The 19561-nt window shown below is 45.0% G+C and overlaps 1 protein-coding gene across 5 annotated transcripts in view; it reads right to left on the minus strand.

The window, feature by feature from the left end:
- Window positions 1-18789, minus strand: part of PRTFDC1 (phosphoribosyl transferase domain containing 1) — a 173928-nt gene extending 155139 nt beyond the window's left edge. For all 5 annotated transcript variants that reach the window (XM_081556819.1, XM_081556816.1, XM_081556820.1 and 2 more), the window contains exons 1-3: window positions 18559-18789; window positions 9119-9225; window positions 1225-1408 (exon numbers count right to left, since the gene is read on the minus strand). In XM_081556819.1, the coding sequence (XP_081412945.1) occupies window positions 1225-1408; window positions 9119-9225; window positions 18559-18606 (339 nt within the window). In that variant the 5' untranslated portion in view covers window positions 18607-18789. The remainder of the gene's footprint in view (window positions 1-1224; window positions 1409-9118; window positions 9226-18558) is intronic.
- Between the last annotated feature and the right edge of the window lie 772 nt (window positions 18790-19561).

A 19561-nucleotide genomic window follows, 5' to 3' on the forward strand; every position in this document is an offset into this window, starting at 1 on the left:
CTCCTCCACTTACCTGTAGGCGAGACTTGTAAATATGATGGGAATTTACTCTCATGATTAGGTGATTAGTCAACTGACTTTGAGTTCATCAAAGAGTTTATCCTGGGTAGACCTGACCTAATCGGGGGAGTCCTTAAAAGAAAGGAGCAGGGCCCCACTGGAGGGAGCAGTTCTCCTGCCCTGCAAGTGAACAGCCTGTGCTGTTGTCCACGAGGCAGGGACCCCAGGGTAGCCTCTCAGAGCTGACAGTGAATCCAGTCTAGAGTCAGCAGGGAATCAAGGGTTGAAATCTGCTAATGACCAGTGATCTTGGAGAAGGACCCCAAATCCTAGAAGTGATCAAAGCCCCAACTAACACCTTGATTTCAGTCTGGAAAGGTTCTGAGCAGAGAACTTCTGACCTAGAGAAACTGTAGGATGATAAACATCTGTTGGTTTAAGCCACTAAGTTTGTGGTTATTTTGTCCCAAAGCAATGAAAATACAATTCAAAGCTAGTGATTTGGGCTTCCCTGGTGGCTCAGATGGTAAAGAATCTGCCTGCAATGCAGGAGACCCGGGTTCGATCCTTGGGGCAGGAAGATCCCCTGGAGAAGGGAATGGCAACCCACTCCAGTATTCTTGCCTGGGAAATCCCAAGGACAGAGAAGCCTGGCGGGCTACAGTCCATCGGGTCACCAAGAGTTGAACACAACTGAGTGGCCATGAAAACCCAGCACAGACTGGAAGAAAAGCCTTTTGTTGGAGATTCCCTGGTCTTCTATCTCAGTGCTCTTGGTAACTCATTGTCCCTATAGGTTTTAGTTTTCCATATCTGGGGCCTGACTGCAGTCACCCAAGTACTAACGCTGGCGGGACACCCTCACACAGATCTCCAGGGCCAAGAGTGATATCCAGAGCAGAAATACATCTGTATTTACTGGACTTCCTTAACACTCTTTCTCCACACAGTCATTCGTGAGACTAGGCGCCAGGAAATAACCACTCAACTTTATAGCCATAAAAGAAAATATGAGTCATTCCTGAAGCTTCTTTCCCTATATGAGCAATAGATAGGAGGGTCTCCCTGCCCCACCAAGAACATTATTTGGAATGACAGGCTGTAGTATCTTGCAAATTAAAATAAAATACATCCTTCATTTTCGTAACATTATTAGCTCTTTGCTTTTATAACACTGTTTATTCTAAACATCATATAATGAAAATGGAGTAAATCATAACTTACCCTGTAACTTTTTAGTCGGATGAAATCAACCTTCATAGAGACACATCTATCAGAATTTCGACTGATGTTCTTCAGGTGTTCTACCAGATCTGCACAGAACTTGTAGCCTCCTTTGAGTACACAGAGGACCATAATGTCACAGTATCCTATGTCTTTCATAATATCCTTAGCCAGCCGTTCAATTCTGAAAGAAGGGATTAAAAGATATTAAAGTACAACCATTTCCGAGCATTTTTGTTCCTTTCAAAAAAAAAAACTACATGATGTACTATACATATTTGATTATGCAGGAGAAAAGTGGAAAAGGTCTTGGGAGACCAAAGCCTCCAGATAAAGAAGCTTTGTTAACGTCAGTCAAAGAGAGAGTGTTCAAAACATATTTCTGATAACTATATCATCAGTGGTATATTTTTTCTCCTCTGTGTCACACAAAAAAAATGATTAAGGTGTAAAACATGATGTCAAAGATCATGAAGGCAATTATTTGATCACTACAGAGCCTGGTTGTTAGCTTTAACAAGGCTTTGATGGTATGTGGTGACATTATACTCACTTTAAAGCAAAGAAAGAGGAAATGGAGAATGACTCACCCACCTGACCACGTTAGACAAGACTAGAGGAAATGTCAAGCCCGTGGTAACTATCAAAAGAATAATATTTGTCTTTTATTTACTGAAGATAGCATGTTACCTATGTGAAAGGTGCCCCAGACAATCTCAGTGAATACCATTTCCTTGGATCACAGTCTGAATGGTATCTTCTAAAGTTCTGTAATCTTGCGCTGGCACCCAAAACCTAATTTGGAAGTGTCATTGTATTTTCTCTCACTGTTTCAAATCTGTAAGTCCATTGTCCATATATGCATACAACACTAAAATCTTGAATGAAGGCAGGATCTAAGGTGCATACTTTAAAAAAAAAAATTCCCACTGCCACTTCAAACTGAATTAGATTTAAAACAAATTCATCACAGCACTGTTTATAATAGCCAGGACATGGAAGCAGCCTAGATGCCCATCAGCAGACGAATGGATAAGGAAGCTGTGGTACATATACACAATGGAATATTACTCAGCCATTAAAAAGAATACATTCGAATCAGTTCTAATGAGGTGGATGAAACTGGAGCCTATTATACAGAGTGAAGTAAGCCAGAAAGAAAAACACCAATACAGTATACTAACACATATATATGGTATTTAGTTAATCGGTGAAGATAACCCTGTATGCGAGACATCAAAAGAGACACAGATAAATAGAACAATATTCTGGACTCTATGGGAGAGGGCGAGGGCGGGATGATATGGGAGAATGGCATTGAAGCATGTAAATTATCTTATGTGAAACGAATCGCCAGCCCAGGTTCGATGCATGATACAGGGCGCTCGGGGCTGGTGCACTGGGACAACCCGGAGGGATGGGATGGGGAGGGAGGTGGGAGGGGGGTTCTGGAAGGGGAACACATGTACACCCATGGTGGATTCATGTCAATGTATGGCAAAACAAATACAATACTGTAAAGTTGAAAAATAGACAAATAAACTAATTTAAAAAAACAAATAAATAAAACAAATGAACTGGGACTTCCTTGGTGGTCCACTGCTTAGGATTCCGCACTCTTTTGTAGGGGGCCCAGGTTCAATCCCTGGCCAGGGAACTAGACCCCACTTCCAGAACTAACTTCACATGCAGCAACTAAAGGTTCTGTGCTGCAACTGAGACCCGGAGCAGCCAGGTCTTCAAGAAATAAAACAGATGAACTGAATGATATGAAAAAATAAAATATTATATCACATATGTTCTCTATATAATATATACTTTATACAATATATTTTTATATGCTTTTATATGGGTATATATACATGCACACGGGCTTCCCAGGTGACACAGCGATAAAGAATCCGCCTGCCAACGCAGGGGACATAAGAGATGCAGGTTCGATTCCTGGGTCAGAAAGATCCCTTGGAGGAAGGCATGGCAATCCACTCCAATATTCTTGCCTGGAGAATCCCCTGGACAGAGGAGCATGGTAGGCTACAGTCCATGGGGTCTCACAGAGTCAGACACAACTGAAGTGACTTACCATGCATGTACATACATGCATATACACATACACGCATGAAATGACAACTATGGCTTCTCAAAAATATGGTCAGCTAAACATATACATCAGCATGCCAAATACTCTATAAAAAGGGACATTTGTTTCTGACATGATGGAGTGAGGAGGTCAACACATCCTCTTCACAAAAAGCAAGTATAAAGTTGAATGAAACTGTCAAAAACAACTATTTCAGCTCTCTGGAGATTCACCAAAGGCGTGCCCCAAACTGAGACCATTTATTCATGAAACTAGTGAACACCAGGTAGAAACAGAGCAGGTCTGTGGCGTCCTTGTCTGAGAATGCTCCCATTCCCCCAATCAGCTCTATTGTTCAACCAGGGTAGTTCAACTGGGGTGGGGGGGCACTGCTCACCTGGTGAGGAGCCCAGTCAGCTAACATGGCCATCATGGTAGCGTGTGAACAGCGAGGGCCAGGGGCCCCACTATCCCGAAGTTGCAGTCCTGTTCAAGCAGCTAATTGGCAGACCAGACATGGATTTGATAAGGAGTTCCAAGAGGTTTCACTCATGGGAGAGGGGACCATGACAAACTCTTCATATATCCCAAGTTGACCAGAAGCTAAGGAAGCTATGCATATGCAGAGACTAGTGTGGGCCCAAGCCACCCACACATCCCTGGATGGTGGAGCCTGTAAGCCTGTGCAGAAGAGACACAAGAAAGCTCTGTGAAAAGTAAAAATCCAGGGAAGACTTGGAAAAGGCTGGAAAGAATTGGGAGATTGGGGTGGACATATATACACTATTGATACTATGTATAAAATAGACAACTAGTGAGAACCTACTATATAACTCAGGGAACTCTGCTCAGTGCTCTGTGTGACCTAAATGGGAAGGAAATCCAAAAGAGAAGGGATACACACACACACACACACACACACACACATACAGCTGATTCACTTTACAGTAGAAACTAATACAACATTGCAAAGCAACTATACTCCAATAAAAATTAATTAAAAAAGAAAAAAAGCCTGGAAATATGAATGTGTTTGCCAGGCCCCCCCACACATTCATCAGCAGACAGTGGAAGCCTCACTATCTCGAGGTGTTTGAGAACAATCTTTAATCAATATTAGGCCAAAGACTAGGCTATTCAGACACAGGTGTGAACCCCGGTGAGCAAAACTTAAAAGGAAAAACAAGAAAAAGAAATTGCACATCACCAACAGCTATGCACTGCTGAGGAGACAGTCTTCACAGACTGGCAGACAAAAAAAGAAACAAACAACAAGGGCAATGAGTAATAAATAGTTACAAATATGGTAGAGATTAAACCAAGAATATCACTCATGACTTTAAACGTGAATGGTCTAAAAATGGGCTTCCCAGGAGGTGCTAGTGGTAAACAACCTGCCTGCCAATGCAGAAGATGTAAGAGATGCAGGTTCGATACCTGTGTCAGGAAGATCTCCTCGAGGAGGGCATGGCAACCCACTCCAGTATTCTTGCCTGGAGAATCCCCATGGACAGAGGAGCCTGGCTGGCTATAGTCCATAGGTCACAGTCAGACACAACTGAAGCAACTCAGCATGCACAGCACGCACACATGGTCTAAAAACATCAATTAAAGGCAGAGACTGTCAGAGTGGATCAAAAAACACCCTAAGGTATTTTGTCCACAAGAAATTCATCTTAAACACAAAGATCCAGATAAAAGAGCCAGATTAAAGGGATGGAGAAAGATGCAACATGCAAACACAATCAACAGAAATCTGGAAAAGCTACATCAATTTCAGACAAAGCAGACTTCAGAGCAAGGAAATTGTCAGGAATAAAGAGTGACATTACTGTAATAAAAAGAGGTCAGTTCTCCAGGAAAACATAACAGTCCTTCATGTGTCTGCACCTAGCAACAGAGTGTCAAAAAACTGACAGAACTAAAAGTAGATGAATCCACTACTGTAGTTGGAAACTTCAATAACCCTCTCTTAGTACATGACAGATCCAACAAGGCAGAAAACCAGTAAGGCTATAGTTAAAGGAACAGTACCATATAACAGCTAGACCTGGTTGACATTGACAGAATACTTCACCCAACGTTCTCCTTAAAATATATCAATAATGAAAAGACAAGCCACATACTAGTGGGAAATATTTGCAAAGCATATGTCTGAAAAGGGCTGTGTCCAGAATATATAAGGAACTCTTATAACTCATTTAGAAGACAAACAACCAAATTGCAAAATTGGCAAAAAAACTTAAATAGGCACCTCTCCAAAGAAGATGTATGAACAGCTAGTAAGCACACCAATCATTAGGAAAATTTTAAACCACAATGAAACACTTTTATATATCCACGTTTTTGTTTTGTTGTCTTAGTCACTAGGTCGTGTCCAACTCTTTGGCAATCCCATGAACTGTAGCTTGCCAGGCTCCTCTGTCCGTGGGATTTCCCAGGCAAGAATACTGGAGTGGGTTGCCATTTCCTTCTCCAGGAGATCTTCTCGATCCAGGGATCAAACCTCTGTCTCCTGCATTGGCAGGCAGATTCTTGACCACTGAGCCTGGGAAGACCTAGAATGGCTAGAGCTAAAAGGACAAACAATATGAAATGTTGGCAAGTATGTGGAGAAACTAGGGAGAACGGCATGGCAACCCACTGCAGTGTTCTTGCCTGGAGAATTCCATGGACAGAGGAGCCTGGTGGGCTACAGTCCATGGGGTCGCAAAGCGTCGGACACGACTGAGCGACTAGAACAACAACAACAGCAGTGTGGAGAAACTGGAACCTTCAAACGTTGCTGGTGGGAATGAAAAACGGTGTAGCCATTTGGAAAATAACTGGCAGTTTCTTACACTTGCCATAAAACTCAGAATTCCTCTCCAAAAACCCATCCAAGAGAAATGAAAAGATGTGTCCACACAAAGACCTACATGCAAATATTCCTGGAAGCATTATTCCTGGAAGTAGCTCAAAATAAGAAATCTAAGTGTTTGTCAATCAATGAATCAATAATCAGATATTGATTTATATTAAAAGCTCAGAAAACACAAGTTTATAGAGAAAGAAATTAGATTAGTGATTGCCTGATGGTGTGGGTAGGAGTGGAGATTGACAACTTTTGATTGACAACAAAATATTGTAAAACAATGCTGGTAATTGTTGCCTAGCCATAAAAATGTACTAAAAATCACTGAGTCATTTACTTACCATGGGTGAGTCTTCTTGTATGTAAATTATATCTCAATAAATTCATTTTAAAGGTGGGGATGGGCATTCTTGAGGTCCCACCCCAGACCCCCAAATCAGAATTTCTAGACATAAAGCCTCCTGTAGAGGCAACTGGTCAGAGAAGGCAATGGCATCCCAATCCAGTACTCTTGCCTGGAAAATCCCATGGACGGAGGAGCCTGGTGGGCTGCAGTCCACGAGGTCGAGAAGAGTCGGACACGACTGAGCGACTTCATTTTCACTTTTCACTTTCATGCATTGGAGAAGGAAATGGCAACCCACTCCAGTGTTCTTGCCTGGAGAATCCCAGGGACGGAGGAGCCCGGTAGGCTGCCGTCTCTGGGGTGGCACAGAGTTGGATACGACTGAAGTGACTTAGCAGCAGCAGCAGCAGCAGAGGCAACTGGTAACCTTGCCAGGATTCAATCCTGTACTAGATCAGGATGCAATTAACTTAAGTTGTAAATTAATTTTCAGATGAGAAAAGACAGAATTTGTTTAAACCAGGGGGTTCCCAAACTCATGTGAAGACAAAGTATTTCTGAGCGCTATTAAGATGTGAATCAAGTACAAAGATGCCCACTGCACCAGAGAAGTTGGTTTAACTACCAAAGTCAAGCACATTTCTTCCCCACCCCTCCCCTTTCCTTTGCAAGAATCTGTATCCTTTTTTTTTTTCAGTAGGAGAAATCCAGTAGATCTATTCTTAGGAAGCTGAATATATTTTATAAAATCTACCCCTTTTTCAAAATTAGATATTTTTATTGTTTTCTAATCTTCCACCATATTTTATGTGTAATGCATTCATCATAATGGCTGAGGTTGGACTAAACAAAATATTGAGTTAATGCAGCCACTGAATCAAATTAATTTGGGAGAAATTTCTTTCCAAGCATGTGAAAAAAGAAACTGATGAATATTCTATTCAATAGCGGAGACCACTTTTCCACTACTGTATCAATAACAGGAGTTTTGCATTCACATTTGTCTACATTTGGAAAAGGAAAAATTTATTGAGCAACTGTTTTCCTTGGTGCCATTCAGTATCACTGGGCTTAGAAATCTGTCTCCCAATCTAGTGAAATAGAGAATGGTAGCAAGTATCGAGTGTTCTCCAATGAAATGATTTAGGAATCTGTATCTTTAATATGAATTGCCAACTGGGAGGTTTGACAAGTTGGGAGATGCCAAATTTTTCACACTTATTTCTTCTCAGACCTTTTTTCCCTTTAAGGATCAAAACTTGTATTCCATGGAAGGCCACCCGAGGCCGTGAGAAATCCCAAACTAGATCTTATTTAAATAATATTCTATAGTTTGAGAGAACACGCAATATGCAGATCTTATCCAATGGGAAATCTTAGAATTTGAGTGAAAGAATGACATTTCCTTTTGCTTACAGACAGGCATTGATGGAAAGATAACATCCTGGAAATAGTGACCAGCTGGTGCTTTTCAAACTTTCCTTTGGCTGAGGATCTGTTTCATAAGTTAAATTTTAACTCAGAAGAAAGTCATAGTTTAAGAAAACAGAGGCAGAAGTACAAAGGCTTAAGGAAAAGGGGAGAGTGGGAGCCCAAAGTCTCAGCTTGTTCTTGCTTCTCAGAGCTTCTCCCACCTCGATTTCTGAGTGTGAAATACAGGAAGCTTGCTTTTCATATAAATGTGAAGGCTTAAGTATTTGATCTTGTGCAAGAAATCAAAAGTCCATGGAAAGGCAAGAGTCAGGGCGTTAAGGCAGCTTTGTTGAAGGGATAAGACCTGTAAGTGCTGACGCCTGTGATAGGCTGAATTGGAAGAGGCTCTTACCCATTCCAGCATTCTCGCCTGGAGAATTCCATGGACAGAGGAGCCTGGCAGGCGGCTACAGTCCATAGGGTCACAAAGAGTCAGGCACAACTGAGTGACTAACTTTCTATTACTTTCTTTTCTCTGAAAACCAAGAAACAAATGAGGGTGACTTAGGGGATCAGAAGAGGAGAGCCAAGTGGCTAGGAAGGAGCCAGAGGACACATGTGTCAAGGGGTTCAAAAGAACAAGAAATAGTAGTGGAGAAACAGTTCTGTGCTGCTATTTTTAAACTGCACATATTCTTATTTCCAAAACATTACCGCTGAAAACATCATTGTCCACAGACTGGCCAACCTGTGAGATGGGACTTATTCGAGATAAATGCAAATTGCAGGAAAAGCCAGGGCTTCAGAGTATGGCCTGTGAAGGCAAATGAAGGTAAAGGTCACCTCTTAACTCTTCCCGGAAAGAGTCTGTGAAAAACGTGAGACAAATGCCTTTCTGGCCCTCATTTTTATCAATCTGTATAGGACATGGCTATTTTGAGGCTATCTATCTTTTGTATGTACAGCTGTTACTATCTTACTATCTATAGTCATTACTATCTTTTGCATGTATAGCCTTCTTACTGTTTCCCCTGAACAAATATCCAAGGAAATCAGAGATTTATTTTACTCCAATTTTTCTGTCCTATAAACATTCTATCCACCACTGTATAGAAAAGACTCCGGAATAGGATCCCTGAGCATACTGTTTGATTCACACAAAAGAGGACTAGACAAAACAGACTCGGCAAAGAGCGCTCACCTGTCCACAATGATGCCATGAGGGATGAGCACGTATTCCAAGTCTCCATAGTAGTGCTGTGGATACGTGAACAGGCTCAAATCATACCCTGGCCAGCCATCCATAATCTGCAAATCAATCGATTTTGGTTACAATATTTTTCATTGGAAATTTATTTTTAAAACCATAAATAAACAAGAGCATGCTTTGTAAAAACGAACACCACTGAAAACAAGAGACTAGGTCTGACAATCCATACGGCATTAAATTGTATTCCGTCAACCTATGAGAAGCCAGGTGAACAAGGTAATTTGTTTCCTGATGAAGGACCTACTGAAGTGAACAGGAACTCCATTCCTGACTTCTGGCCTCACAAGATAAAATTCCAACCTACAGCTAACCTGACAGCATTGTTTGTAAGAGTGCACAAAAGTAAAGATACAATGTATATTTACATTATAAATATTATCATGAATATATTATACATAACATTATTTTTGTAATTACAGGCATACCTCATTTTATTGGGCTTTGCAGATAGTATTCTTTTTTTTTTAACAAATTGAAGGTTTATGGCAACCTTGTGTTGTCAGAGGATGCTTAGCACTTTTAGCAATAAAGCATTTTAAATTAAGGTATGTACATTTTTTTTTTAGACACAATGGTTCTGCACACTTAATTGACCACAGTATAGGGTAAACCTAACTTTTGTATGTACTGAAAAACCAAAATAGTAGTAATTTGTGACTTGCACTATTGAGATATTCGCTTTAATTTGGTGGTCTGGAACTGAACCCACACTATCTCTGAGGTTTGGCTACTGATACAGTGTAACTCCACATTATTATATTATTATATATACTATTCCATTGTATATATACAATGTGTGTATATATTATACATTGTAATCACCTCACCTGCCTAGGAAAGGTTACCTACTAAAAGTATACGTCTCCTGGGATTATTGTGCACCCAAACTTCTGAGTGGTTGGGTCATTTTAGTAAAGACTTCAAAAGGATGTGCTGTGGTGGGAACGTAAGTCAGTCCTGTTGGGAAGCGATTGCTCCAGAAAACTGGTGTATTCAGATAGTGGACAGACTGCTAGCAAGCCTCCCTCTTGATTAGGACTGGATGTGCAAGTCTGATGGTTAAGATAGTAAAGAGGCGGGAGAGGAAATGCCAGTGAAGACCATGTTCCCTTTACTTTCAGATCATCTAGAAGACACTCAAGCCAAACCATAGCTGAACTGCAGTCTCTGGTTTTCTGGTTACTCCCACACACCTCCATCAGACTTCTCCATGCAGCTGTAAGCTTTCAAAGTCTCTCCTAATGCAGACCTATCCTAATTTCCCAGCCCAATTCCCCATACCATCTCCTCCTGTCTGTAGATTGGTCTGCAGTCAAATCAGGATTCTCCCCAGCTCCGTGTTCTGTTCACTCGTTGTCTCTCACCTACACCCTCTCCCTGTCTAACCCACTCCCCACAGTATCCCAAACTCCACATCATCCGCAGAAACTCAGGACAGGCCCCAGTACTTGCCGATTGTTCCCATCTCTGTGTGATCTTGTTGCCCAAACTCCTCGTATCTCTCAGAGCTCTCTGCTCCTTGAGAAGACTTCTGTCTCTTTCTGCCTCTGGCTTCCTCATCTCATCTGTTTTCTATTGTTTTAAAACCCCTCTGTACTTTATCGAATGCTGGGATATCCCCCTGCTTTTCCCCTGCCTCCTCACTTGGAACTCAAAACCAGTTTTCTTCCGCCCAGGTTTTGGAAGGGCCACTTAGGGTCCAGACTCCACCAACTCCCATCCTGGTTCCAGGCTCTGGAACGCTGGCCAGACCAAACCCACCGCAGACGAATCTCTTCCCTCTCAGTAAAGGGGTAAATCTTCCCAGCTGCTGGGGTCAAAGCCGCAGAGTTGTATCTGACCCCTTTCTACATCCCCCTCTTCCCACCCAGCAGCGAATCCTATCATCAGCTACTTCAGAATTTAACCAGGACCACCTTTCAGCGGACTTCCCAAGTGGTGCTAGAGGTGAAGAATCCAGCTGCCAATGCAAGATCCCCTGGAGGAGGGCATGGCAACTCACTCCAGTATTCTTGCCTGGAGAATCCCATGGACAGAGGAGCCTGGCGGACTACAGTCCATGGGGTCGCAAAGAGTTGGACATGACTGAAGTCACTTAGCACGCACACACACCTCTCAGGGTGCACACACACCTCTCCACTGCCCCACTTCTAGTCCCTGCCACCACCATTTCTCCCAGGACCATTGCCATGGCTACCAACTTTGCCTCCCTGCTACACCACTGTGCCAGCATCACCCCAACCTCCACCCCTACATGGCAGCTGAAGTCCTCCTTTGAAAAACGTACCTCATGTACAGCATTGCAGATTTTTGCTCAGATTTTTTCAAGGGCTTCCCATTTCACTACAAGTACAACTGGAGTTGTCACCATGGCCTGAGGGGGCGCGGTTGGGGGCCTCTGACTCATCCTTGGGGCTGTCTACCTGCTTCAGCCACCGTTCTCCTTCCTGATGCTTGAATGTCCCAAGCATCTTCTGCCCCAAGAGCTTTACACTTGCTTTTCTTTTGCCTACAATGCTCTTCCCCTGGAAGCCCACAAGGCTTACTCTTCACTTCCTTCAAGGCTCCATTCAAACATAACCTCCACAGCGAGGCGTTCCGGACACCAATGTTATAAAAACCCCTTCCTTGCCCCGCATCTTTGTACCTCTCTCACCCAGCCTCACTGTCCTTCACAGCATGTATTTCCATTGGGTGTGACATGTGTACGTGCGCTTGTGTGTTTTGTCTCCTCGCACTGGAACAAACCTTAGCTCCTTCTGGTAGAGACTTTGTCTGTCTCATGCATTGTTGAAATTCCAGTGCTCAGAACACTGACCCGGAATATCACAGGTGCTCAAAAATGCTGAGTGAATAAATGACACAATCTCCACCCACGTGCTACCCAACCCTCAGTCTATCTCCTAGTGATAAAGAGCACCACTGTTCACGGCTCTGGAAATTCCTACCTGACCAAGGGCAGACGGGCGACCAAACAATGTGTCATCTGCGTATTTGCAGAGCGTCACATCGGCTCTGCCTTGATCAGCAAATCGGCTAGGGGCATGACTGAATCTGTTTACAGAGCAACTGCTGGTTTCCACCCCAAGATCTCCCGGGGCCGGTTGTTCACTATCAACACCGCTGGTCAGTGCCTGGAACCACCAGCTGAACTCGAGGAGCTTCCAGAAGACTCGCTGGCAGGTCATGATAAAGACCAGACGAGGCGCCTGAGCAGCACCCGGCCCCAGGGAGATCACCCAGGGATACAGCACCTTATGGCTCCCCTGCCAGAACACACAGTGGTGGCAGCACGTACTGGGGGTTATTCCTCCCACTGTGAAATCCTGCGGTAGCCCCTCCCCAGATGAATCTGAGACCACTCTCTAGTCCATGTTCTCGGGCTCAGCTCTGACACTTACTATGGACCTGAGGAAAATTCTATCTGAGACTCATTTCCCCCTCCTTTAAATAGGACACAATAAAAATCCAAAGACAGGGTTGTTTTGAGGATAAAAAGAACAGATAATGTACTTAGAGTCCTAGTACATTTCCATTTCCATATGTGATAAATGCTTAATAAATGATGCCTCCCAAAAAGAAAAGAATGATAAAATGTCAAATAAAACAAACCTATAGAGACTTCCCTAGCGGTCTGGTGGTTAAGACTCTGTGCTCCCAATGCAGGGGGCCCAGGTTCGATCCCTAGTTGGGGACTAGATCCCACATGCTGCAACTAAGACCCGGTGCAGCCAAATAAAAAACAACAACAAACCTACAGACAAAAACCGTACTGGAAATCTGTCGCTCAAAGGCAGCATGGAGTAACAGCAAAGAACATGGATTAGAAGCCTAACACACCTGGGGGTGCATTTACTAGCTATGGGACCTCAGCATTAATCTCTCTGGCTCGGGGTTTTCTTCTATAAAGCAGCCAATGCTTACCTCATATGGCTAATTTAAGGGTTAAACAAAATAGATAATGGATATAAAACTCTTACATCAGTATCTGGTCTACAGTACCCTGCAATAAATGCTAACCAGTAAGACACACTGAAACATCGATAGTTTACTTAAAAATTATGTTTTAATTAATTTAAAGAAGTGCTTCAAACCTATTTGCTAAAGTCTTATGGCCCGAGTTAAAGCTGTAAATTTAAAAGTAGAAAAACGTGTTTCTCTAAACACTATTCTATAAGCCAAACCAGTCTATTTCCAAATGAGTCTAAAATAGTTCATTTTCCCTGTCGAGATAAAAGACAATTAGAGATGAGGGAACCACTGGTTTATCCTTAATAGTGCATGCAAAATTGCATTGTAAATGTGTCCCAGACCTGAGGGAATGGAGGCTGTTGGGAACTTCAGATAATTATGTTATTCATCTGCTTTTTGAAAAATCAAAACAAGAAGTCTTTAAATAGTTTCAGTATCACAGATAATACACTCTAAGTTTTTTCAGAACAATGCTTTCTCTGTTCAAAGATGCAAAATACGGCCAAGCTGGGGAAGTGACAAACACATTCACCACGCCATTTTACATCACATCCAAACCTCAGAGCTCCCTCGGACCCTCTGTTCCCCACTTGAAGATATATTGAAGACCTTCTTTCTAAGCCATTAAAACTCAATTTTTTTGCTTAGAATATTTCCTGCTTTATTTTTCAAGTTGGCTGCCCTGGGGATAAAAACAGTTCGGAAACACATACAAAAGGCTAATCTCAGCTCCTCTCTGCTGCTAATTCCCAGACCGTGCGCCCCACTCTCTCCTTCAGGCAGTGACCATGGCGGCTGCCAATTTCAGGTTCACATCGACCCATCACAGCAAGAGAGGAAGGGAGTCTCTGCTTCCGGGAACCCCAGACAAGAACAGGAGTTGGCCCAGCTGGGTCACTAGTCCAGGCCAGAACCACGGAGGGAGGTGCACTGTGACGAACCCCTCAGAGCCACATGTTGAGAAACTGAGTCCAAACAGATTCCTAAAAGAAGGGCCCTGGAGATCTGCCACCAGGAGAACGAAGGGGGAACCACACAGGCCAAATAACACCTTGTGTCCTGCATGCCTTCCTCTTCCATGGAAGGTTCTACACCCGGAAGGTGAAACTCATCACCCCTAGAAAAGTTGTGTTTCTGATGGATTTTCTGATTCCCGCCACGTTTCCATGGGCGGATGGGGAGGGAGACAACAGAAGCACCATTATTTTAGATTTTCCTCTTCTCCTTATTTTCCTACCAAACTCACATGTGTAGGTACTAACTATGGTTCTTCTGATAATGGTTCTGTAAAAGTAAAACATATCTAATAAACCTGATGCCCAAAGAGCAGACAGGTAAAGATCTTTTCTCTCTCTGAGAAGTAACAAAGATACACCAGCTGAGGAGTGGAGTGAGGGGTAGTGGGGGGACTCTGGTGACCAGCTATCCTAAGCAGAGTTTCTGAACCCAGTGCCACATCTCTGGCTTGGCCATCCCATGTACTGTTAATAATCTACTAATGTCCCATCTCCCTAATTCAACTGAAAGCCATCTGCACCCAAGAGCCAGCTTCCATCTCTTCATCTTCCCTTCTCTTGCACAAACTGTACTCATTTTAGGCTTAAGTCATCTAGGCCCCTTGCCATCTTCATCACCAAGTTTCTACCAACACAGAGCTCTCTTCACCACCTCATTTCTGGATACTCCAATACACACCCCGATGATCATTCTAGCTACTCCATCTTGAGGCAACTTCACCTACCTTAGCTCAAATGACTTCGCCTCCACTCCACCTTGGCCACAGCCCATCCGCCACAGCTGCCCCAGCTCTGAACAAACCTTTTGGCCAATCCAATGTTATTACCTATCCCTTTTCCCACTGGTACTGAAACTTCCCTTTGGCTTTTTGCAACTCCTTCTTGAGGGGTCTCTACTTTCCCAGTATACAGTTCCTCCTGAGCTCTCTTTATCCTCCTGACCCTTCATGCCATTAGCTCACCTTGAATTCACTTTGAATTTGTCTTGCCTGCCCATAGCCAACTTGATGTGAATCTAATTATCCCAAGCTCTACTGGAGAGAATGACATGAGTGCAGGGAATATCTCCACAATACCTTGATTATTTCCAGCCTCAGGGAACCCTCATACTGCCTTCCTTTATCTTTCACCAAATTACCTTGCTTTCAAGAGGGATTCTTTTAACACCAATAGATTGGGCTATTCACTGTTTCACCATTTGCTTTTTAGACTTTAAAAATATACCTTCCCAATTAATCACATTGATTGGCCTCATCCCTTTTTAAAAGTATCTGTTATTAAATAATAGTACTTACTGTATTTAACCATTCTACTGATGGTATAATTGTTTGAAAGACTCTCACTACTGCTGGCTTCATAACTGTCTTTGCCATCTTGATGCTATCTGCTCTTTCTGCAGCATGTGACCCTCCTGCTCAATCTTAACCCCCTCATGAACATGCGTGTGTGCTCAATCGTGTCCAACGCTTTGTGATCCCTTGGACTGTAGTCTGTCAGGTTCCTCTGTCCACGGGATTCGCCAGGCAAGAATACTGGAGTGGGTTGCCAGTTCCTTCTTCAGGGAACCTTCCCAACCCAGGATCGAACCTGGGTCTCCCACATTGCAGGCAGATTCTTTACTATCTGAGCCATGAGAGAAGCCCCTGCTTTTGCCCCCTCACCTCCATAAAACTCTGTTCCTTAGGCACTGACCACCCTATCTGCTCTCTCCTACTTTCCTACTCATTCTTGGTCTCCTTATCTGGTTTCTTCCACTAAGTCTCTTACATCCAAGGATTTCCAGGTTTCTACCCTTAACAATAGTTTTATTTCCCCACCATGTTCACCAGGTATCCCCATCCACTGCCAAGTGAAAGTCACTCAGTCGTGTCCGACTCTTTGCAACGCCATGGGCTATATAGTCCATGGAATTCTCCAAGCCAGAATACTGGAGTGGGTAGCCTTTCCCTTCTCCAGGGGATCTTCCCAACCCAGGGATCGATCCCAGGTCTCCAGCATTGCAGGTGGATTCCTTACCAGCTAAGCCACAAGGGAAGGCCAAGAATACTGGAGTGGGTAGCCTATACCTTCTTCAGCAGATCTTCCTGACTCAGGAATAGAACAAGGGTCTCCTGCATTGCAGGCAGATTTTTTTACCAACTGAGCTATCAGGGAAGCCCACTGATAAGCATCAGATATTTCTGTTTGCTGATGATTTCCAATCTATCCAGTCCCCATCCTGAATTCCAAACAGGAATTTCAAACTGCCTCCCGTGCATCCTGACCCATAGGCTTTACAGGCACTAGAGACTCAACTTGTCCAGAACTGAACTGAATGACTTCCTCTTTTTACACATTTTCACCTCAAATCTAGGCCTGACCATCCTCTGCATGGCAAACGGAGTGACCGTTTTTTTAAAAAAGCATAAACTGGATGTTATGATTCCTTCTCAGAATGTAATGATTTCTTTGCTCTTGGCAGGTGCTGTCTTGGAGAATAAGTCCCCTACATACGAACCTTCAAGTTGTGAACTTTCAAAGATGCAAACGTGCATGCCAGCCCCTGTATACCAAGTGTTGTATTGGACTACTGTACTCTTCAAGGTACTGTACTGTAAGATTAAAAATGTCTTATTTTTTGTTTGTAATATATTATTTGTGAAAAGTATTATAAACATTATAGTACAGTACTATATAACCAATTATGTCAGTTAGGTACCTAGGCTAACTTTGTTGGACTTACAAACCAACTGGACTTGTAAACATGCTCTCCGAACGGAACTTGTTCATATGTAGGGGACTTGCTATAGGTACCCTCCTTCAATCTTCAGGTGGCTACCTTCCCCTCAGCCTTCCGCTCTTGGCTTAGATGTCACTCAGGGGGCCAACCTGACCATCTGAGCTAAAACAGCAGCCCCAGCCCTCCTCCAATCACTATCTCCTGACTCTCTTTTCTCTTCTCTCTTTTCCCGTCCATGCACATATCACTGTCTAAGAGCATATTTTTTGTGTAGGTGCTTAAAGGCAATGGCTCCCCACTCCAGTACTCTGGCCTGGAAAATCCCATGGACAGAGAAACCTGGTAGGCTGCAGTCCATGGGGTCGAGAAGAGCTGGACACGACTGAGCGACTTCACTTTCACGCGTTGGATAAGGAAATGGCAGCCCACTCCAGTGTTCTTGCATGGAGAATCCCAGGGATGGGGGAGCCTGGTGGGCGGCCATCTATGGGGTCGCACAGAGTCGGACACGACTGAAACGACTTAGCAGCAGCAGCTTTCACACTGCTTGCCTGTGTTCCTCTCTATAATGTAAGGTCCACGAACACAGGGGTCTGTCTGGTTTTCCCAGAGACTAGAACACTGCCTGGAACCCAGCAGCAGAATAAACAGGAACCCAATGAACAAATAAATGAACTCCTTTAAAACTACAGGCCTGGCTGTGAAATTAACACTGGACAACCGAGTTCAACCCGAACAGATCAGTTACAATGAGATGTTTCCTAATCCAACCCTCCCACTCCTGCAGGCCTCAGTCACAGACTGGATTATCTGTACATTACAGACTGATTTCTGAACAAAGAATCTTACAGTAGGAAGTTGGCCCCACCCACGCACCCTCACCACAGTTTCACTTTAAACCTGACATGTTAAAACCACTACCTTCCAAAGAAGCCAGCAGCCATATGGCAAGACCACATTTGATTCCAGGATGCTGATCCTTGGGTACCCACCGGGCGATGGCTGAGTTTGTGGGGTTCCCAGGGATAAAGAGGATTTGGTCTGGGACCCCATCCTCCCACACCTTCAGATACTCCATACACATGCTCTCGAGTTCGCTCAGCGGGTCCTTTTGCAGACACGGATGCTCTCTCGAGGGGCGCTCTCGTGTCCCGAGCTCGTGCAGAGACCCCACAGTAAGAGCCCTGGCCAGCGTTTCAAAGCTCAAACTTTATGTCCTAGCAGCCCTGGGCACCTCCATCTTTTTTGAAAACAACACGTGAAGCCCGCACTGGGGGAGTCAGGAGGGAGCACGCAAGCACGGAGGCCCGTAAGAGCCACCCGCGGGGGTCCTCGCTGCCACCCCGGCGCCCAGGGGTGACTCCTGGTGGCCAGAGGGAGTGGGACCCGGAACCACGCGGGCTCAACCCTGGGGAGTAGCGGATGGCTGTTGGGGGGCGGTGGGGACACCGAGGACCCGGGGGAAGGCTTGTTAAGCGCGGGGTCAGAAGGGGGAGGGGGAGGATGGAAGCGACCCGCTGGGAGGGAAGAACAAAGCCGTGGCCAGCTCGCTCGCGAAAGCATTTCGGGCGTTTAATCTAAAAAGGAGGTGGGGGAGGGGGGGTGCCAACGAAGGAGGGGCGGGGAGCGCGCGCCTCGGCCCCGAAATCGGAGTTTGCATTTACCACGACGCCTCGCCCGTAGTCTGGCGCCTCCTCACGGTTCCCGGCCATGTTTCTCCGGGGAAAGAGGGAAGGAAAGGAGCGACCGGGGAGGGTGACGGGCCGGGAGCGGGTGGGTGGGGGCGAGAAGGGGGACCGCTCCGCCCCTGGTCGCAGGGCGGGAGAGCCGCTGCGCACCCAGGACCCCAGGCCTGGCGCGGCTCCAGCGCTTCGGCCCGCGCCCCCATCCCGGGCGGGTCCTCGGGCGCGGGGCGGGGCGGAGCGGAGCGGGGACGAGGGGGAGGGGAAGGGCCCGGGGCGTCGGTGGGGGCGGGGAGGGGGGCCGGGGCGCAGCTGCCGCGAGGCTGGCTCCACCTGAGCGCGGGTCCCCTGCGGCCACCGCCCGTCTGCGAGCTCGGGGACCCGGGGGACCCAGGCTGCCCGCGGCTCGCCCTTTCTGCAACAGAAGACGTGCCCAGGTCCCCCGCCTCCCTAAGTCTGTCGTCCCCGCTTTCAGGCTAACAAGGTCCTGGAATCCTGCCTGCTGACTTTTGGGTGCTCGTGACCGCAAGTAAATCCGCGAAAGAGCCTGCGGTATAGGATGTTCTCGAAGTGCGGCTGTGGACCAAACTAGGATGTGTTTTTAAAACCCTCTAACTGCCCAGCCAGGAGTTGGAAAGAGCTGTGCGGTGGTTTACCCCTGAACCAAACCCGAGGTTACAGGATCTGGACTTAGAAAGAGGGCCCTTCCTTTACTGCTTTCAGGGCGAGGAAAAAAAAAAAAAAAGAGTTTTTTTTACACGTCATCCACTTCACCACTTTCAAAGAACGTATGGTCAGAGTTTAATTGTTTCAGGTTGCAGCTTAAAGCCATAGCTCTTCTCAGATTCACAAGCCTTCTTTTATGAATCTTTTGTTAATTCAACCCCTGATCTCAGCCTTCCCGCTTACAGGGTCCTGGTTCTTTGTCCCTTCCTCCAGGGCCCGGCTCTCCCTTTAAATGTATTCACTGCCCTCGTCTCTGCCA

The sequence above is a fragment of the Giraffa tippelskirchi genome, chromosome 13 (assembly GCF_054371585.1).
Source record: "Giraffa tippelskirchi isolate mGirTip1 chromosome 13, T2T-mGirTip1v1.2.pri, whole genome shotgun sequence".
In the NCBI taxonomy this organism is placed as follows: domain Eukaryota; kingdom Metazoa; phylum Chordata; class Mammalia; order Artiodactyla; family Giraffidae; genus Giraffa; species Giraffa tippelskirchi.